Source organism: Chamaea fasciata, unplaced genomic scaffold (genome assembly GCF_029207755.1).
Source record: "Chamaea fasciata isolate MVZ Bird 193981 ecotype frontalis unplaced genomic scaffold, bChaFas1.0.hap1 SCAF_9, whole genome shotgun sequence".
In the NCBI taxonomy this organism is placed as follows: Eukaryota; Metazoa; Chordata; class Aves; order Passeriformes; family Sylviidae; genus Chamaea; species Chamaea fasciata.
Window position 1 is genome coordinate 14,619,027 of NW_027094094.1, and position 22,762 is coordinate 14,641,788.

At 36.0% G+C, this 22,762-nt stretch overlaps 1 protein-coding gene across 1 annotated transcript in view; it reads left to right on the forward strand.

The window, feature by feature from the left end:
• LOC136293946 (adhesion G protein-coupled receptor A3-like) overlaps positions 1–22,762 on the forward strand; it is a 257,200-nt gene that overhangs the window by 106,504 nt on the left and 127,934 nt on the right. The window contains exon 7 of the mRNA XM_066191148.1: positions 16,385–16,598. Within this exon, the coding sequence (XP_066047245.1) occupies positions 16,385–16,598 (214 nt within the window). The remainder of the gene's footprint in view (positions 1–16,384; positions 16,599–22,762) is intronic.

The following is a 22,762-nucleotide window of genomic DNA, read 5'->3' on the forward strand; positions in this document are numbered from 1 at the left end:
CATAAAACATTTAACTATGCTGCTAGTTCTACATTGTATTCTTTATGAAACTGAGGGTTCCTACAGGAGTTTATATAATGTTTCTTTCAAGTTATGTATCTGACAGTGTGGTATTAATGTCAAATTGAATTATTGTATTTTTTATTTTTATCAACCTGTAACTATACGTTATAGCACCGCTTCCTGGAGATGAATAGATTTCTTACAGTGAGCTTGAGTTAGGTGAATTCTGTATTTGAAGATCTAGAAGTGAAATGTTTTTTGGATATTTTCCACCATAGCAAACATGGTAGATACAGTGTGAGGGAGAAAGCAAAAAAATATGAATAAGTAAAGAAAACTCACTTCACACTGGGCATTGTCTAGCAATGAGCAGGTGAAACCAGAGATTTTTAAAAATATCACACTACAGAGAAAAGATTGCTGCCTGAGATGATGCTGGTGGGTTCCAGAATCAAGTCTAATTTCACACATAGTTGATTAATTTCAGAATCTTTGAATCTTCGACATGCTTGAATGACAGAAAATTGCTGAGACTGTGGCTTTGCTAATGTCTTTTGCAAACAAAAGGAGAGCCATGCATTTCTCCTAATAACCACAAGAATGGTGTGTGTTGCTAACAAACATATTCATAACAGAAGGGAGATCAGAAGTTGACTGGAATGATATATAGAGAAATGTTTTTAACAACAAATACATATAAGTTGAGAAGAGTTGTGAAAGGGTGTGAATACTACCTACAGATGATCCATCAGGTGAATTGTTAAGGAAACACGGATAGGTATCTGGAGGCAAATATGGAATGAGGTCTTGTGAGCGAAAGGCAGAGACATTTCCAGCAGCCCAAACATTTGAAATTCTGCAATTCTCTTCAAATATCAAGCTTCCATTTAATAGAGAGCCATCATGGGCATCTTCATAGAGATCCATTTCCCAGCAGGAAAAGTACTTCTTTTAAAAGTGCTGGAATGACCAGAAGAATGATTAAATACAGTTAATTGGTATTTCCAGGTAACAAGTGAATATAAATCTCTGAATTCCATAGAGGAAATGTAAGCAATTTCTCAGAATTTTGTAATTTAATTCCAAATAGGACTGCCTATCAGACCTTTGACCCTGAATTTATGATGCCCATCTAATTCTCTCTCTTATTTACAATCTCCACAGAACACTTGACAAGGGTTGTAATGACTGCCAGTAGCTTGCCATTGCTTCCAGTATCCACAGAGAGTTTTACAGTGGTTATAATTGCTGAGCCTTCCACCAGCTCTGTAATATCTGCCAGGTATTTCATGGTGCTCAGAGTATCTGCTGGGTAGCTCACAGTGCCCAGAATATTTAGCAATTTCATTTTCAGTAAGTAAATTTGAGCTTAGGCATAATAGAAGGCTGTCTGGCACCAAAATAATAATAGCTATTAAGGATGATTTATAAATAATATGTGTTGAAATATGCTCAGAGCTGATCAACTTAAACGTATCTTAAAGAAAACAGTGACTGACTTAAAAATTAAAAACTCCTTCCTGTGAACATCATCCATACCGTCAGACATTTTCATTTATAGTCACTGATCTTCCTTCTACGTGCTAAAAGATGTTATGAGTTATCACAGTCCCAAGATGAGCAAAAAATAGAAGAACGAAAGGGAAAAAAAAAATGGGAGAGAAATGGGCAAAGAGTTTTGCATGAGAGTTAGGGGATGAACCAAAAAGTCAAAGTATGTGGATTCTGAGTAGCTACAGGGAGCTTTTTAGATTTATTTTATATGTTGAGGTGAGAAATCATCTTTTGAATTTCTTCCTGGCAAATCCTTCTCATGCATCTACTTACTCATAATAGCCGAAGTAGTAAGTTGCCTGTTGTTAAAAACCTGTTTATGGGGTTTTTATGAGCTAAGTAACTGCACAATTTTAGAATTCCCAGGGTTCTGTTTGCATATTTCACTAACAGCTTATAAGAGCTACTTAAATCTTCTTTAACAAAATTCTCCAACTGTCAGAAATGTTTGGTTATAAAAGAATTCTTCACAACATTGGAAATAAGGCTGAAAAGCTAGTTTGATGACAAAGTATGGTTTTGCCCTTGTCTTGTGCCTTAATGATGAGGGATTGTGATGAATTCATAATGGTATGGGCTGAGTATCTTTCTGAAAAATGGTTGTGAAATTGGCTTCATGCAGTGTCTTGTTACTCTTTCTCTGTGACTCCAAATACAAGTTACTCAATTTCCAGCAGGAAAATTACATTTTCCTGAATACAAATGCTATAAATTCCACCTGAGGTCTGATAGGAGCCTGCGATTTTCCCTGGCTCACATCATCAGCAGAGATGGATTCTCTAGGCCTAATCCTTCACTCAAGACCCATATGAGTTGTCTTATGGAGATTAGGAAAAATTGCTCTTAAAGCTGGGTTTTGATTATTTATACTGATGAATGAGATATTAGAATTTAGTTTTGCAGTCTGAAATCTGTATTGATGTTACTGAACAGCATGAAGAAGTAAAATTTCAGTTGTTCTGCAAATTACAATTGACATATAACTGTGTTGGAGTGCTTGTCTGTTAGAAAACGTTGACTCATCAAAATAGATGTTTGGAAAAGTGCTGAATTTCTTTTTTCCCCAATTAGATTTTATTTAAAAGTTAGAAAGTAGTTTACGTAATATCAATAATATTTAGATAAATGTTTTGACTAAAATGCTGAAAATATTTACTAAATATTACCAAAAAAGTATTGCAAAGGTCAAAGTATAAAAATTATTTTATGGTGCTTTAATAGATTTATTTATTTGTTTGTTTGTTTTTATACCACCAAGAAAATTATCTAATTCTCCTGGGACAGAATGCTATCCCTCATACAGATGTCCTATGAATTAAAATCTTGGGTTTTGAAAATGTATATGCTCTACTGATGTTTATAAATAAGTAATTGAGAACATATTATTCCCTTCTGTTAATTAAAAAAGAAATTGCTTGAAAGAAAGTAGAAAAGGATATTGAGAAATCTGGGGTTTTTTGCTTAGAGTTTGTTGCATTAATACATAATAAATTACATTTTTATTTTTTATCATTAATTATTTTTTCATGCAGTTAGTAAATAAGTTTTGTTCTGTTTTGATGTCAGTAGCTTTTCAGGTTTCTGTGGTCTACTCTTCTAATCTTGGTCACGATATGGTTGCGTGGACCTATAAAGCAGACAGGTTCCAAGAAGTAGAGGTAGTGTCTTGTCGGTTCTTAGGAAATCTAAATGCAGAGAAGAGTCTATATTGTTTTCAAGTGATTTTGCTCTACTCAGCCAGATGGTTTGCTATGCATACATTCAGATCCTTGCATCCCAGCACTTTCAGGCGAGCTTGTTCTACTGCATGACACCTTTCCTGTAGCTGTCCTTAACCTTTCTGGGCCATGCTGTGAGGCAGTCTGCCAGAACCCCCCACAAAGCAATCTTGCCCCATAAAGCATTCTTAAACAGTCATGGGCGGCTCTCAGGCCACATTAGCAGAGCTTGCTCTGGCTCTTTGCATCTGACCCCATATGAGATGCTGGCTAAAGGTAATCCCCAAAAACTGTGTTTGCCCTTTTTCTCTGTGTTGATGCAAAGCAATGCACAGGTCTTTTCCTTGAAGAAGAAACAAATCGACTGCTTCTCTTTTTATTACACTTCTGCATTGAATGTTTCTTTTTCCACTTCCTTATTATCTGTGTTGAATTTAATGGAAGGAAATCTCTGCGTGTTGAGCTGCTTCAACACAGGACTATAGGACAAGAATTACAAGTTCTAAGATACAGCATTATTTCTTCACCTATACTCTGCACATCTCTGAAAAACCTATGCTCTTGCAACAATTATAACCAGCAAATGGAGACAATTAGCAAAGGTAGTATAAATACGTGTTCTCCATATACCATCCTCAATAAAGAAACTTGAAAGGTGAAGGTAAAATACTTATAAGCACCAATGTTAGATACATTCATTGAAGACTCAGTCTCAGGGGAATATATGGTAGAAATAGAACTTGCAAAGCACAGAGTAACAGCAAATTACAAGACAAATATCTCAGCTGTGTCATTTTCCTTTCTTGTATTAACATGGGTGAGATAGCATCTGGTTTTAGGTACCATCTCACCTACCATAAATGCTTCCCAAGTCACAGGAGCCTGTTTTTCAGAGGTGGAGTACCCAGACCTTCAGTACCCAGATGCTTGGTTTGAATTCTCTGTGTGTTTCAGCTATGAAAATCAGCTGTAGGGTGTTTCACAGAGGGCTTATTACAGTAACTTACTTTGAAATTATGTATTATGCCAGAATGTGTGTTCGGTCCATGGGTGGTGCAGCCATTGGTTGTGCACCTGTTGGTTGTGGTCCATAGAATTTTAAGTGTTTACATCAAACTTATAGTGAGAAATTCTTTGGGTTGGTTCATAATTTGCTAAAAGCTTTCCTAGTCAATTTGGACTTTCACCAGGGATGGCAAGGAGTGAGCACTCAAAATAGAACTGGAGTTTTGTCTGTGTAGGATGTGTATGGTGAGGCTTCTGCTATGCCTTAGAGTGCTGTCTACTGAGAAAAGAGTTAACACTGCAGTAGAATAAAAATCCATCCTACTGAAAACAGAGATGAGAAAAGAAGATAATAGCTAGAAGTTGTGAGTGTCCAACAGTGTTTGAATTATTACACAGTCTCTGAATTCTGTAAACTACCTTAGTTTAAAGTGTTAACTCATGAGTGAAATTGGCAAGTTCTGACTCATAAAATATTATTGAAATATGGGGGTTGGGGTATGATCCGCTCCCTACTTAGTAGGGACACTTCAAAGGGAGGAATTAAAATCAAAGAGATAAATCCCTTTCTGACTTCTGTACTCTGCAATAAAATTCTTTAAATGTTTCATAGAAAATGTAAATAATTTATTGGGAGGGAGGAGATAAAGTTGTCAGGGAATTGTTTGTACTTAACCAGCACCTTGTCTTTTGTAGTTTGCCTCACTTCACTGAGAATCAGAGTATCTGTTCCCCCAAAGGAGCAGAGTGAGGCTAAAATGTAGGTGCTTTTTGCTCTGATGCTCTGTACCTGTTCAACTTGTGCAAGGCAATGAAAAAAAAAAAAAAAGAAGAAAACACATTTGTATTTTTATGCATTCATTCTACTTGTGGTCTTAGAGATTTCTTGTCCATTTCAAGATTCAATTTCTTACAAAGGTGGGAAATACTTAATTGTTACCTATCTCCTGTCACGTTTTCTAATCTGCATTTCTCATACTTAAATATCAGAACATTAGGGTGTATTTCTCTCAGGCCACATGCCACTCCCTAGTCTATTTTTATAAGTAATTTTTTCTTTTTTTGTAATCTTACCTAAAACACAAAAAACATTTAAAACATTCAAGACATTTTAAATCAATTAGAGTAATACCATTGGGAAAAAATAGAACATTTTCTTTTCTATATTTCCTCTATAAAGTACTTCCATTTTTTGGAAGTAGTTTTCTTTTTCCTTCATAGATCCTTAAAACACAGTGGCTTTAAATTCTTTCTCGGCAGTGATGAGTGTTGTTTTAGATGTTGGATTTTTAGAAATTTCTTTATAATTTTACCTGTTGTAATTGCACATTGTTTCCCCATCATTCCTAGAAGAGTAAGTTAGTATCCGCTGTCCAATAGTAAGAACTTTGAAAGAAATACATACTTTTAAAATGCTGAAAAAGGAAAAAAATAGATACTGGGGAATTTTGTCTTTGAAAGAACTTTTTCAACATTTAAATTTAAGCTGAAATCAACTGAATGCATTCAGCCTCGATCTGTGTCAGGTTTTAAGAATACTGTCAACTGTCTTGTGTTAGGGATATCGGTTAAGAAGTGAGATTTGAAATTCCTTTTTTCATGTGGTGCCAAAAATTAAATACCTACACTGCTGTTCAAGTTTCAAAATTATAAATATATATATATATATATATATATATGTGCACATAGATTGCTCTTAAAAGTTTCCTTTTCTATGGAAAATATATTGCAAGAAAAAACACTGGCTTAAAATTACCAAGGAGTATTTTTTCTTCATTTATTTCTCTCAGTGTACAGAAAACATATTTTTAGTCTCATTTGTTACTCAAACTTAGCAATGGGTTTGAGATTATTTTTTCAACCATTTCTTTCTTAATTTACAAGTCATTCTTACTACATTAACACAGTGCAAATATTGAACTGTGGGGGGTTTTCAGTATGTAGTAATGGACTAAACTCAAAACCTCAAACAGGAAGAATGATGGATTAATTATCCAGATTTAGATTTCAGTCCTGCAGTTTCTTGGCAGTCCACAGGTAGCTTGCTGCATTCATGTGGAGCATCATAGTCTTCCAGAATATGCAGGATCAAGACTTCAGCTCTAATTCTGCAGGGAGTGCCTAACCACATGAGTAGGCCTAATTATGTTAAAATGGGAATATTCACACTACTAACCTTTCACAGGATTAGGTTTTGCAAGATATGGATAGTGATAAAATTAGCAGTATATAAATCCTCTTCCAATTGCCTTTGTTTTACAATGTTAGCAATTCAGGATTTTCATTAATAAGAAAATATGCATAATAACAGAATGTATATAGATCAGATAATATAACTGTATATTTTGGCTCTTTCAAAGATAGATGGGATAAATTCATTTTATGTCAGAGCTAAGTGGCCATTTGTATATCAAAGTTGGTTTCCATACTATTATTTGGTGGTATGAAATGGGCAATGCTTTAACCTTTTGTCTCCAAATTCTAGACTTCTCATCTAATATGATCAGTCTCAAAATGGGGGGGAAAGAACTATGATGCCCTAAATTTAACATTAAGCATTATAATCTAATTTCTTTAGTGGCAGTTTAGAAAACTGCTGAAAGATTTGGGGCATAAAATTAGTAACAGTTAAATCTTCTAAATGTGAAATAGCAGAAGTATTAAAATTTTCATTTGAGGATAAAATTTTACTACAACGTATTTTCATGCATCTGTGCTCACACATGAAAATCCAGTTCAACAGAAATTTTCATCCCTGAAATTTTGCTGATTTAGATGCTGGAAATGTACCCAATTGTTTTTTTTCTCCATAGCTGTAGTAGTTTGAAGGCAAAACAAATGAGAGGCTCCAAGTCAGAGATACAATTTAATAGGAAGAAAGGAAAGAAAGTAAAATAAAATAGATGCAATAATACAAAAGACCACTGACAGAGTCAGAGTACAACCTGAGCGTAGTGATGGAAGCAGTCCAGATGAGGTGGTCTTCCTGAAGCAGTGATCCTGTAGAAAGGTCTGGTAGCTCGGGTCCTCTGGGAATCCAGTGGGTAAGCGCGCCTCTGGTGTTCAGAGTCTCAGCTTATATTCAGGCTGGAATGCTTGGTTTCTCCCTCTGGGCGGAGCATCCCACAATGGGATGGTGAGTCATGTGATAAGGCCTGATGGGCCCATTAACAGGAGGTAGTCCAGGAGGGGGTTATCTGTGAGCTGTGTAGCAAAGGTGCTGATGGCCCATTAACAGAAGATAAGCCAGAGTGGAGGAGGCAGGGAGCACTGCCTCACCTGGTTTCAACAGTTCATGAAGATGGTGATAGAATATACTTCAACCCAGGACAATAGCTTACTCTTATATACTGCATTAGAGGTTTTTAATATATACTTGTATCTTATTTTCTACATTGTCTTTGACTACTGTTCCAAAAATCATGCAAAATAGCTGAAGGAAAATTTAACCAAGGTGGAGTGAGAATAGCAGTGAAATGAGGCCTTTTTAATCTTCAAACTTCTGCTCTTGAACATTTAGCTGGCCATATTCAAAAGCCAGTTGCTCATGAACAAAGCAATCTTAAAACATACAGCCTTGACTACAGCCCATTAAGTATCTCTGAAGATATATCCTTTAATTATTATGGTAACATGAACTTGAAAACACTAGGGTTAAATTTTATATTGGTGATTTCTAGATAAAATTATATTAGCTTTTTAACAAACCTATGTTAATATTGTCCAATACAACGCTTATTAGAGTTTGCTGTAATTAATCTTAATTGTTATAATTGGAAAATTCCCTATAAAGTTTCTATTCTGACAATCTCTGTTTTAATTAAGTGGAGTATACCATAGTTGCATTTCACATTTTTATAGCACATTTCAACATACAGCACTTCTTTAGTGTTTTTATAAAAATGGCTGTTGAGAGCTCCTGACACTGTCAGCTGGGCTGAAAGGAGTTTGGAATGCAAAAATTTAATACTTCAACAGTACTGTCACTCATTCAGCATTTCTTTTATGAACTTTTTTTTTTTTTTTTTTTTTTAAACATTCTGGCATAATGAGAATCCATGCAACCTACTGGACTCTGGGCAATTAGGGACAATCACTGACACTCTTGGGACCTTCCTGCCACCTTCTTTCCATGATCTGAGTGTGCAGTTATGATTTCAAAATAAAAAAAGGTTTAAAGTTTGGAAAGATGAATGCTACCACTGCACTTCCCAGTTAGATAAAGCTAATAAGAATATTTGATTATACCTGTTGGACCTATTGGAGTGGGTCCAGAGGAGAGCCAGAAAAATGATTGGAAACATGGAACATCTTTCCTGTGAGGAAAGGCTGAGGGAGTTGTGGTTGCTCAGCTGCAGAGGTGAAAGCTCCAAGACCTCAGTGCATCCTTTCAGTACCTAGAGAGGGTTTATAAGAAAAATGGGGACTGACTTTTTAGTAGAGCCTGTAGCCATAGAATTAGGAGTCATGGTTTAAAACTAAAAGAGGTTCTATTTACATTAAATATTAGGAAGAATTTTTTTACAACAACTGTGGTGAGATACTGGCAACGGGCTACCCAGAGATGTGGTGGATGCACCACCCTGGAAACATTCAGGTCAAGTTGGATGGGACTCTGAGCAAACCTGGGGTGCAAACCTGGGGTGCAAACCTCCCTGTGCATTCTGGGGGCAGTTGGACAAAGCGACATTCAAAGGTCCCTTCCAACCCAAACCATTCTATGATTCTGTGATTTTGTAGAGCTGGGTGCTTTACCTTTCCACTGCTCAGCCATTTTTATTACCTGCAAGCTGCAATGAGTATGCAAAGCCATGAGCCAGCCAGTTCACTTGCCATAAGGGTAATTTGAGTAATCAAAATTAGCTTTCTAACAGTGGGTTTCTGCCTGGTGCCAGGAAGAAATTTGTGTTGATGAATCTTCCAGTACCATAGCTGTCAATGTGTCGTGGTCATCAAGTTTCAGTGTATGGCAAGTAATCAAATGCTCCCCAGGTTCTAAAGTAGAATTCTGGGACATTTGGAAAATAAAAAATTGAGAAGTTGCAGCAGGAACTTTTCTTTGATAGGAAAGAAATCAGTGATGCGAAAACTAGCTACATATTCTTTTAGATTTCTATGCCAGTGCAAGACAATGCAATTTTTAAATTTTTTAACTGGAACAAAACCTTGAATTTCATATTGTGGAAATCTTTCAAGTAACTGTTACCATTTTAAAAATTAAAATGTTATTTGACATTTATATTAAATAAATGAACCCTATTATTAAATAAGTAAATAAGTTACCACTGTTTTTCACTGCCTCTACTTTCCTATCAAGTAAATCTCTGCTATCATCAGTAAATAAGAAAGGGCTTTTCCACTGCTCCCTCACAAGACACATCAATCCTTAGAACTGGTGCAAAAAGGATAATTTAGTTTTACTGGGTCTTAGGAATCTGGAGGAAACTCCTGTAGACAAAGACAGGTTAAATAACTTTGTCATGACTGGACATTCATCCACCTGCTGAGTGCTAGATGAAACCTGTATTACTTGGATTTGCCAAAAGTGACTAGATTTGAATTGTACATTCCCCAGCTCAGCCTTTCTTAGTTTCTGTGTAGCTGTAAATTATTTTAAGCAAATAAATCAGATTAGTTATAGAATCAAACTGAGTATCTCATCTTGGCATATTTGCACTTTGACATATTTTAGCTTCTGCTTTGTGTGTGTGGAATACCTCTATGAGATTAGCTAACCCAGGTAACTGAAGCACCAGTAGCAATGGACTGTGACAGCCTGGGCTCACTATCCTTCTAACTCAGGATAAATCCTTTTTACTGCTTCTGCTGATCTCCTTTGATGGCTTTACAGAAGTTTCCAGGAGTAAAATGCAATAAAGAACTTGTAGCTTTAGGTAAAACAGCGTGCATGTCAGAAATCTTGCTTTTTTGTTAGTGGCTACCATTTCAGTGTAGCACTTAGCATTACAAGAGAAACATAACCCCATAATTTAACTATAAGATGCTGTGAAGAAAAAAACCTAACAAGCTAACCAAAGCAAAAACACTGCTTGATATTCCTATTTGAAAAGCATGTATGAGAGTGAAAGGGACTGATAAAATGGTGTAGGATATCTCTTACCATGGCAACATTATGAAGCTGGTGGAAATAAGAAGCTATTACACAAACAAAAGCTTTGCTTTTTCTGCAGTGAGTGGTAAATGAATGTGATACAAAGCTTTCTTGTCCCAAGCCCAAGAGACTTACCTTATTCTGCTGTGTTTAATACATGTTGGCATCTGTATTTTCTTGATATTATGTTGAAATTGGAGCCAGGCTCAGCTTTTATTAAAACTGAAGCTTGGCCTCAGTTCTGTATTCATTCTTGACTTCCTTGGCACATGATGCAGTCTGTGACCTTCTACACCAAACGTTTCGTTACTGCCAACAAATTTTGCAACACAAACTGGCGCTGGTGTGCTGGCACCTCCCTTTTTGGCAGAGCTGCCTGTTGGAGCAATTAAGATCATGCTCTTTTTTCCAGTTCCATTTGGTAAATATCATCAGATATAATTTGCACTGTCAGCAATTCAGATTTTTAAGTAATGTTTTTCAATTTGTTTTTCCTCATTTTCATCTGTCCTTTTTCTTGGATTGGTTCCTTTGCTTTGTCCTCACTTCCAGCTTTCCCCCACTGTGCTTTCCATGCACATTTCTTTCCCACTGAGACTGTATACAAATATTAGAGCTCTAACTCACACTTTTGTCAGCAGGATGTGCCGCACTCTGTAGGCACACTCAGTTCAAATAAAAAGCCCATTGGCAATACAATAAATCAAGCGATTAACAAGAAGCAAAATGCCAACCTCTGGCTTTTTTTCTCTCCCAGAAGCTTGTGGTCCACTGTAGCAAACTGAATTTTCTACCAGTAAACTGAAGTCAAAGGTGTATCCTGAGATGTGAGCATTGTAGTGCTGAACTGATGTGTGGGCAGCCTGGAGAAACCTGTGGATTTTCCTATTTCTGGTTGTGTGAAAACTGTCGATAGCAAACAAAGCCAGTTAATGAGGACAAGAAAAAGTACAGCAGAAAACTGTTTCTGGTAGACTGAACAGCAGAAGGTGCTGGTGTAATGCAGGTTTATGGTGTTAGTAGCTGTTGAGCTGTAGAACTGAGCTGCCCAGGTAAAAGGTTATGCAGCAGGAAATGCAACAAAGGTGGCTGGAGGTAGGACAGTTTCTCCAGTACCTATTGCTGGTCATGTTGGTTAATGACCACCCAACTTTCTGTGGTGTTCAGACAAAACTGTTGCATGGGCCAGATTTGTGCTTACAGGTTTGCTTTTGGTTGTTCCCCCAGAAGACAGTAGTGTGCACTCATTGGAAGTGAATATTATCTAAAAATAGTAATATGGTACTTAAAAATGTAACTAAAATATGGGTAAAAATGCACTTTGTGTTATCTTTTTTACAAGCATTTTTATTCCATATATGTCAAGAAACAGCAGTATTTCCTTCATACTCTTCTCCTTTCCAACTTTTAAAACAAAAGAGAAAGCCAAAGATGGGAAATTGAAATACTTTTGAAATCTCAAGGATGAATTGTAAGGAAAAAACAGGAAATACATGATGTGTGCACATGTGTGTGAGACAAATTCTTTTATAAATATATTAAGGGCATATGCATTGAGCATTTCTGAAGAGCTTCAGTGCACCTTGTTATTGTTCTATTTTTGCTAATTGTTTTTTAAATAATTTCTGTTTTCTTTTTCAACACCTTGGGACACTGCATGCATCAAAATATGCAGGGTTATACTCTATTTGAAAAGGACACAAGTGATAATCTTAATTCAGTGGTTTTTGTGTAACTCGATTCCTTCTTTGTAAATCCTCAGTATTCTAGTCTAGATCTAATCTGAAATACAAGTCTAGATGGCATAGAGAGCCTGGCCTTCAGTCAACAAAACCCTTTTCTGCTGAGAAGTGAAAGATAACAAAAAAGATGTAATTACTGTAATGATGGGTTAGACCTTTAGATTCATGCTGCAATCAGTGATTCCTGTGGTGCTCTGCTGCAATCATGGTTTAGTGCTGACTGGAGAGACAAGACAGGTAAAGACCATAAAACACTCCATCAGCTCTTGATCTGCATGCCTGGAGTGGAGTCACAACTCTCATTTGCAGATAGGGGTGCTGGCTCCAAGCTCGAGGGCAGCACAGTGGATTGTCTTGGAAGGAGCATCTTAGAATATTTTTCAAGTGTGTAAAAAGTAAATAAAATCCCTGTAAATTACTCCCTCCCTTCTCCACACACAATAGTAAACATTTTAATTTTATGACGCTGTCGTTTGTGCCATACACACACACATAAACATGAGCATCAGAGATTATATATCTTTAATAATCCCAATTTAGTCTTTATTACTCACATAATCAAATTTAAAAATTCAGTTGTATAGGTCTATGCTTGCCAGGGCTGTTAGACTTAAACTTCTCTCAAATAAATGCAAAAATCATTCCAACTACTTTCAGAATTTCTTAATTCTTACATTATTCTCGAAATCAAGCTTTGAAAATGTGCGTACAGCACACATAAATACTTTTATTTTTATTCTGAATTTGAAAGATTGTTGGATTATGGGTTTAAAACAAGTTTTTCCAGCTGATGTGACTTTACAATATTTTTATAGCTGTTTGGGAAAAAGGGTACTGGTCCTAGTTCTGAACCTCTTACTGATGCCATTAATCTACATAACTGTGAGCTGTGTCACAGAAGTCAGCTGGAACTTCTGCATGAGTAATGGTTGCAGAACCAGCCTCAGACATTTAAGTCATTACTATCCCTGGAAAACAACTGAAGATTAGCTCCGGTATTAATATTTTTATGTGGACGTCACAGAGATTAAAAGCAGATGTTTTCCAGGAGTACTTATGTTTACCTTCCATGGCCTGCAAATGTCATAATCCATAGAAATTTTATTATTTTTGATTTGAAAAGGAGTTTTCAGCATTATTTGTTATTTTGGCCAACCCAAATAGGCACATTCTCAAAGCTGGTCAGGAGGATATCCTAGCAGAATGGTATGTTTAATTCCAAGCGTATTTGGTGCTTAAAAGGATTTTCAAAGAGGAAAATTAGTACACTCTTGATAGGACTGATAATTTTTTGACATGCTGAAGTAACGGAAAGTTTTCATTCACTTCTGATCATTAATTGACAAAACCTGTAGAGAACACCTCATTCCCACTGCAATTCTGGATTGGGTGATCCCCAAGGCTGAACAGCAGAAGGGGTTATAGAAGAGCCCTTCTCCATAATGCTCAAGACAGAGATAAATTCAGAGTGATAGTTTTACACTTCATTCCTAAGCTCAGCAAGTCATTTAACTTGATTTAAAGGTATTGATACTCTAGTTCATACTCCTGCTTCATAGCCTCATGACACAATGTGTCACTCACTGCAGACCAAACCATTTGACCAGATACAACATCCTCAGTTAAAAATTACTGTATTCATGAGAAGTATTTTGTTTCCGTGAGTAGTACCTATTGCTGTTGTACTTGTCACAGAATGCTTAATTTGTCTGCGTTTTGGTAGCCATTTCATTAATTTATGGCTAAATTTGCATTCCATATATTTCCTTATATTCCATAATTGACTTCATAATGCAACACAATAGTTGCAACTTTTTGGAGATTCCCTCCATCTGCTAGTTAAAAACATTTAATATAAATGACTGAGACCAAGGCTGCAGCTATTAGAATGAGGCATTAATCTGGTTTACCTTCTCTTCTCCTAATTAGAAGCCAAAGGTCATATAAAAATACTGTGCACGTTTCAAGGAAGTTTTAGTAGTGTATCATTGTCTCCATCTAACAGATGCAATCAAAAGATAAATTAAAGGATGGGTGCACAGGAGGGCTTTCTGAAGGCTGCACTTTATACTTCAAACATTCCAGTAGAGCAGCTAGTCCCTTAATCCTCTGTGTGCTTCTCCCCAACAGCAGTAGCGCATATTCACTTTTACCAATCTTGCGTGCTGTGCTGGCCAGCATTCTTCTTTGTATAAAAGCAGAAGTGATCCCTCTCACTGTTCACTTAAAGCAGGTGATGAATGTACTATTTAACACTTAAATACTCAAATAGTAACAAGGCCCCAGAGCTGGGTTTGTAAGTGCAACTTCTCACGATTTAAGAGTTCCAAAGACAGCACCCGAATGACATAAAGAAGGGTGTTAGGGTGGAATGCTGAGTAAGAGGAAAAGTTGAGTAAGAGGAAAATTTGTTGGTTGTCCACAAATTTTAGCCATTGTAGAGCCAGTGATTATGGCTTGCAACCTGGATAGGCATGGCTGAGCTCATCTGTATTTGTTATGGGCAATGGAAGATTTTGAGGAGCAAGTTTAAGGAAGATGAAATGGCAAGCAGTGAAATGGAGAAAAAAAAAAGCTACTTGTCAGAAAAATAGATGTTTGAGATAGTTACTAGTGGTGCAAATGGTGGAAGGGTGACCTTTCTGCTGACAACTCTGTAGGATGGATTGATATTGATGATGAGAGGCCTTTAAATGAAAACAGAAAAAAAAGAAGGGATAAGATCTAGCTTTAATATTCTCTTTCCTCATCGAGGTAGAATGATAACCAAGGTGCAAAACTGTAGCCCTTTTGTCTAAGGTGATATTGCAGAGTGTGAAGTTAAAGAGTGACGCAGGTTCAGTGAATGGTTTTGTTGTTGAAGCCTGAGGTGAAAAGGCCGTATTGTAGGAACTGTTGTGCAGGATGTTCATGGTAACCTGTCAGTCATATTTGTGAGTCTTTAGTATTTTCATTACCATTAGAATTTTGTGCAATGATAACAAAGTATTAGTGGTAGTAATTTTCTTCTGCTTAAGAAGAGTTGTATCAGAAAAAAGAAATTAGGGTTCTCCTTTATTTCCTTATTATCCCAGAGATTATCATCTTTAGATGCAGAGCTTCTATTTTTTTCCTAAAATTCTCCTTTTCAATTTTCTGTTATGAATTTAAAGAAATAGCATTAATCTCATAATATGAAGAAAGTATTTTGCAGAAATTGTCTTAAGGTAGTTTTGAGATAAAAAGAGAAGAAAACATATACTGTCTAAAGATGCAGTCTCTAGGGAGACTTTAGGATTGAGGAAAATAACCTTCAATCACTCTCAAATCTATGAAATAGCAGACTTTCATCAGGGAAAAAAAAGTACATACCTTCCAAATATGTAATTTTTTTAAAAATTGTGTTTAGGCATTTGGGTTTGTGATTATGAGAGCTGTTTTTTGTAATAGACTGCTTAAAATATGCAGTATTCTCATTATTGGGGTGTCTCTGGGAGAGAACTTTGAGAGATAAATTTCATTTAAAAAGTATGGTAAGAAGTATTCATCTTTAAATAGATAAATAGAGCTACTTAGATAAATATTTAATGTTAAGTAATTATCTAGAGAGTAGAGATGACTTGTGGAATAGGCAGAAGGAATGAAAAATGAAAAGTTATGGGGACAGTTGAACTTAAGGGGAAGGTTTAACTATTATTAGTCTTGTTATTATCCAAATCTCTGGCACATGAAGTAGTTTAGTATCTCTAGACAGTAAGTTTTGTTCTGGAGCACAGTGGACATTTCCTCTACTGATGGTGAAGTGGTCTTATAAATGTTAACTGAACCTATATTAATAGCTGTATTTCTTCTCTAATTGGAAGACTCACTTTTTTATTGTGTACACTTGTATAATAAAGTGTACAGAATAAAAAGTAAAGTGTACATCCTGCCTTGCGAAGGAGGCTGGGTTGGAGCATCTCAAAAGATCCCTTTCAACCTCCACCATTCTGTGACCTGTTCCACAAAACTAATTTTCGGTAGATATTCTGGTAGTCCTGTATTAATCTGGGCTCCCACCAGTGAAAAAAATGAGATCTCTAGAACTCACAACATGATCAAGACTGCAGTGGGTAGTTAGTGGTCATATGTCTTATGTTAGCATTTTCACATGAAGATCTAAGAAGCTAGAATTGCATACAATTAGCTCACTTTACAATATCCATATGAGAGGAATTAATTGTGACTTTGTTTTCCTATTCTTGCTCTGTTGGTTTTTTTTTTCCCTGCAGCTGGGCCTCTGGAACTCCCTCTCTTCGAGCTGATCCCCTCACAAAGACAAGTGGTTTTCCATGGAGACCGCTTGCCTTTCCAGTGCACAGCCACTTACGTGGACAACACCACACAGGTGCACTGGTACCACGCGGGGCGCCGGGTTGAAACCGACGAGGAGAGTGGTGTCTTTGTGGAGGACAGCATCATCCACGACTGCTGCCTGATCACACGGTAACACACACCTCTTCTGATAGCCAGGCTGGCAGGCAAGGGGAGCAGATTCAACACTTGCCACAAGCCTCATTAAAACGTGCATCAGGAGTTAGTTAATTCGAAGCAATTCGATTGCATACTTGAATCTGGGTACAGAGGTAGAGATTTTTCACAGCTATGACTGGCCATGGTCCCAAACTGTACTTTTTGTGTCTAAGTATCCAGATTTGATCAGATATGAGTTTGAAACAGATAAAACCAATTTCTTATACCTCTTATAACCATGAGAAGAAACATGAAAAAACAGGAAAACAAGAAAAGCTTCAGTAGCTTATGAGAGTCACAGCCAAACTGCTTCTTCATGACACTGACTAGAAGTCTAAATGATGGACCTATGAAGAACTATTAATTGAAAAGGCTTTTAGGTTTTGTAGGTTCCAGTATACTAGATCCTATATGCTTTAATTAAGTAATCTCATTTTTGTTCCCTATTAAATATTTCTCAATTTTCTGTGACTTTTACCATTTCTGTTCCTGTGTGCTTGAGAGATACAGAGATCTACAGATGCATTTGCTGATGTGAAAAGTGCAAGAGGAATGGAGTATGCTTATAAAAAAGAAGCAAAACCTAATATTTGGCAGTGATGTAATGTTCCAGTTTTGCTTCAGTTTTACTGTTAAACATTATTTAATAAATTATAAATTTCAGTGTTTATTTTTGGGTTTCATCACAGAGTACTGGCTTGTCACTAAAAGCTGCTAAGTTGTTGCACACATCCTTTTGTCCTTTGCCAGTTTCCATCATTGATCAAAAAGAAAGTCTGATTCTGTGTGCATGTTCTGCCTTTCTCTTTGTAGAAGATGGAGTGAAAATAGCTATGCTAATTAGCTCTGGATAATCATTAACATCTTTTCACTCAAACAGTTTCTATTAATATAATTGACCTGAAATGCTTCTTGAACTACCAAATAGAAGTTATGCAGGGAGTCAGATTAAATCCCGTCCACTGGGGACTTTTGGCTTTATTAATTTCATCTACCCACTGATTATTTGACCCCTTTTGGAGTCCTGTAGATCTAGAGGCGTAGATCTGACCTATTCTCACAGCTACTGGCTTTCTTCTAATATCAATGAAAAAGACTATTAGACCAATTAGTACAGTAATGCCAAGTGCATGAGCTATTATACAACTGCCGAGTCACTTAAATTAAAGTGTGTTCTTCCTATTTCCATTATATCAAAATTAAAAGACATGCTGTTAATCACCCCATTATGTTTTTCAACTGAATTATATTTTGTACTGTATAAGCGATTTGTAAAGCCTAGTAATAAACTAAAATAAATAGTCTAAAATTGTTTTCAAAATAGCTATCCCTTTTAAAAAGCTGTAAGTAGCTTGACTGATTTTTACCTTCTTTTTTGCCAAACTGTAAAATATAAACCACTGTCTACCATAGCATTTTTTAATAAGTATGGTTGATCTCCTGCCTATCTTGTTACTGTGCCATTTAATAGGTGACCTTGATGCTGATGGTGCAGTATGCACTGGAATGTGCAGTATGCACATCTATTCAGAAAAAAATATTCTTTAAATATGTCATCACATTTGCTGTCATAGACTGGAAAAATACTCTGACTTGCCCAAGTTATGTGATACAGACTGTTAAAATAAGATCAAATATTTTTGAATAAAACTCCAAGACCTTAAACAGATGTTTAAAAGCATGCAACATTTTAATTCCTCATTTATTTGTACTATACATAGCACTTCATAAGATAGAAGGGTGTCTACACTGTATTTACCATAGACCATAGTCCTTATCCAGTCAAAAATGCTAATACTCGAGCAGCTGTGCCTCCACCTTGATCTAGGTGCTGATCAGAATTAACTTATTAAAGACATACTTTTCAATCTACTCTTAAAAACTACTATCTTGAAGTCAAGGTTTTTTAAACATAAAGACTTGTGCTGTTTAAAATAAGAAAAGTTTGGCCATGCTGTGACTGTTAAAATTGTCTTCAGCATTTCTTAATTTTAATCCCATCTTCATGACCATACATACTGTATCCTAATTTATATAATTATTATCATAACAAATTAAAATAATAGGTAATAGCATGCTTGTTACATGCTACAATAGCATGTATTCATATGCTTGTTACATGCTATTACACTGTATATATTAAGAACTGTGATAGTTCTTAAGGGTAAATCATGGTTGTACAAGGCATTGAAGCATCAGAAAGGCTGTGCCTCCCTGAGGCTATCAAATGTTAAGTATGTGATTTGGACTAAAAATAAAGGTAACTTGAAATCAGTTCTTGCAGTATCATATTTTGCCTTTGCATACCTAGTCTTTACAGCAAATGTCCACTCCGTGGCTTTCTGTAATTGCACTAAAGGACAGACTTTGGCCTGTGCTACTTAGCAATTTAAAGATTTCTATAGCTGGTTTTGAACAAAGAGGTGTAGTCATGTTCCAAAAGCAGCTTATTCAAACATTTTTAGGTGGTTATTTTATTGGGTAGTTCCAGATATTTCTGGACATGGATTTACAACACAAATATCATGCTAAACCCTTCTGTTTTATTAACTGTCACAGTAGAAGGATAAAATATCCAAATGTGTATTTTTTGTCTCCTATGATAAACCAGAATAAACTAAAATAAATATTTTTGTTACAATAATTAAACTAAAGTCTTGAACTGTATTCCGGTCTGTGACATTTTTCTTGGCAAGGAGTACTCCCTTACAGGAGATCTTGAAAAGGTGTTTTCAATTCTGCTGCTAGCTTGCAGTTGTCATTTCTTGCCAATGATAATAATATTTGATTTTGCTGGTGTTTAATTTTCTGTCATTATGCCTGTGTATAAATGTCATAGTCATATATGAAAATATACATATGATGTGGGACTAATTTCCTATCGTTTGTGAATGGATCTAGCTGAATTTGTTAATGGTGCTTCCAATGAAGACAGCCTAATTTCTTTAGCCTGGAATATTTTATCAGTTTAATAATAAGCAGCAATTCTAACTCAACACATTCTGATTCTTTGCTGTCCCTGAAGCCACATAGAAGGAAGGTCACGTAGGATTCTCTGCAGCACAGCATCTTTCCCAGCTTCCCGACTGTTCCCTTTCTGTGTTTGGAGAAGCTAGCAGGACAGTTGATGAGAATATTAAACTAGAAAAGGAAAGTATTTTAGTTCTATGAACCAATAAACTCTGCAGTGGCAGAGATACTTAAATTTTCAAGAACTTTCTTATTTACCACAAAGAATATAATGATGATTTTGAAGTCTTTTTTTATTTCTATTCTGTAAAGACCTGTGTAGAGTGTTTAACTGTGCTTATGCCCTGACAGCTGTAATAGCTGCTCTGGGACCATTACAGTTCACAAGTGCTCCTTCTGAAAACATTAAACTGTGAAGAAAGTTAAGAACCCATAAAAAGGATAGCTACAGCTGGAGAAACCAACATGCTCCCATCTGAACCTAGGCTAACAGATGCTAGGATCAAAAGTTGTTTTCAGATGTGATTTTTGTTGTGTAGATAGATTTGCCACTGTAGATACAGACACCTAGGACTGAATTTTGATCCCCTGAAAATTGTATTTTTCTATTGCAGTCAAAGTATCTCAGTCTTCTAAAAATGGTTGACAAAGCCACCTTATTTTGTGGGGGTTTTTAATTTTAAAAAAAAATTAAGCTTAAGAATCTGGTTTTTTTAATCCTCTAATTGATTCTTTACATTGTGACAGTAGCCACTGCCAAGTAAATAATGAAATAAACAATAATGTTTGAGACGAGAAGCATATGATTATGTGAAAATCTCAAAAATGTGCAGAAGGAAGGAAGAATTTCAAATCATGGTCCACTTGTAATAGTGAAGGTACAAAAAAAATTTTGAACAAATTAATATTGTGGGTTAAAACTTTTTGTCATAATTTATGTTATCCAAACAGGAGGTTGAGTCCAACTAATACTTTTTTACTGTTTGAAATTATCACTGCAGATATTAGTGAAGAATTAGGAGTTTGATTGAGACAGTTTCACTAGAAGAATAAAGATTGTTTAAGATGTGATTAGAGAAAGGAAATTGATTCCAGGAGTAGACAAGTGGTATCATGGCAAGTTGGAGATCCAGGCAGACACTTCCTATAAGAAAGAACAAAATACTTCCATAACTTCTGTGTGAAAGGCAGAAATTCAAGGCATGAAATGATCTAGATGATCCCTAAACTTTGTTAAGAGTTTCGGCAGGAATACATCTGGAAAAAAACATGAAGCAAGCAACAGTGGCTTGAACTGGTCCTAGGTAAAAAAACAGTCTGAAAATCCCTGATAAGGATGTTGGTAGGTTTGATACTTGACTGAAAATTCAGATATGTTCCAAATCATGGCAGAATATTGGAGATTGCATGAGATTAACAAGATTAGAACAGATCCAAGTAACTTGATTCAGAAATGCAGATATTTTATAATCACTTTGTGTTCTGCTGTCATGAGTATTTTGGAGATGAGCAACTGTGGGTCATAGTGAGAAATCCAGAGAGATAAGCAGAAATTGTTCAGTGTTGATATTTTTGGTTTACCTAATTGACCCTGTTTGACCTTTAGCTGTCAAGGAGTTGGGAAACAAATGAAGCAAAATAACAGTTTAAGATGTAAATCAATATTTCTGTATTATTTTGAGGTCACTTTAAGCTCTGCAGACAATCCACAGCTTATTTCAGGCACTTGAGGCAGAAAAGAGCTACTGACAGATGCCACTTCACCAGCAGTGTTCTCATATATCAGATAGGAAGATAAAATTTTAAATTATTGCAGAATATTATGAAATGGCCAGGGTAAGTGTTTCATTATGTGAGATTAAGAGTACCTTCATGTGAATTAAATTGGAAGATTAATTAAACTTAGGTCTTTTATCTAAAAAGATTTCAATTATCGGAAGAAAAGGCAATGACAGTTTTACTACTGATCAGTCTGGGGAATATTTTAAAATATAACCTGTGGAGAGACTAATACAATGAAAAGCAAAAGCAGCAACCACAATACCCTCTGTCATTAAAGTAGTAGACCATTACCTAAGAGTTGTGCTTTGTCATAAAACCTGTAGGCTTTATTTGGGTAAGTGCTTATTGAATCATGATTGAAAAATAGGAATTTTCACAAAAAGAAAAAAAAGGGTCTTGGCTGATAGAATTAAAATACCCTAAAAAACAGGAAGTCAGAACTATAAAAACATTTTGATGGAGTCCTTGAAGAATGTTACAATGTTACTTTCTTGGTGTTGAGACCAGATTAAGATGATGCCTTGCACTAAATTTTGACCTCTCACTTCCATCTCTGCTTATATCCAGCAGCTATATATGGGTCCATCCAGCCACAACACTGAAATGTTCAGTAGCAAGAACAAAAATTGATGCTTTATCCCCCACAAGGGAGAATCAGAGGGCTTTGCTTTGACTTTTTAAGGCCAGAATGATTTTAATGTGGCCCTTCAAACAGCTGCAGCTATAGCTGAGGACATGCTGCACTGTAGCAGCAGTTTGGAGTCAACATCTCAGGGCTGGCTTTGTCTAAAGTACTTTTCCTGTCAACATCGATGTTAGGGATAATTTTACATTTTCTCTGAGTCCAGGCAGTAGTTTGTAAATCTGTGAACCAAATGTGAGCATATCAGAGCATTTATGACATACATCCAGAATCTGATGCCGGGTAAACCACCCTAAATACTGATGAAGCAAACCATTTCTTCAAAGAAACACTTCTTAGAAATATTAAAACAATAACTGAATTACTTTTGAATTTTCATGTATTTCAATCTGTTTGACACTGAGAATGCATTGTAGGGCATATTCCCATTAACTCGCTGGAATTCCATGAAAATAGGTCCTCTCCCCTCTTTTTTCTCCCTGCAGGATAAACCACCCCCTGTATTTAGTTGTTTATGGTATTGTGATTGGGTGGCTCCTGGCCATTACAAAATAAATTTTACACTGCAGGAGATACACCAAATACTGAGAAAGAAAAGAGATTGTCCCTGAAGTTCTTCCATAGGAAACTGCTATGTCTTACCTTCTTTTTAGATCTTTGCAAATTTCTTGCAAGTGGGCAAGTAAAACAGGTCAGTATTCTAACTCTAATGTATCAACCAGCCCATAAAGTATTCATTACA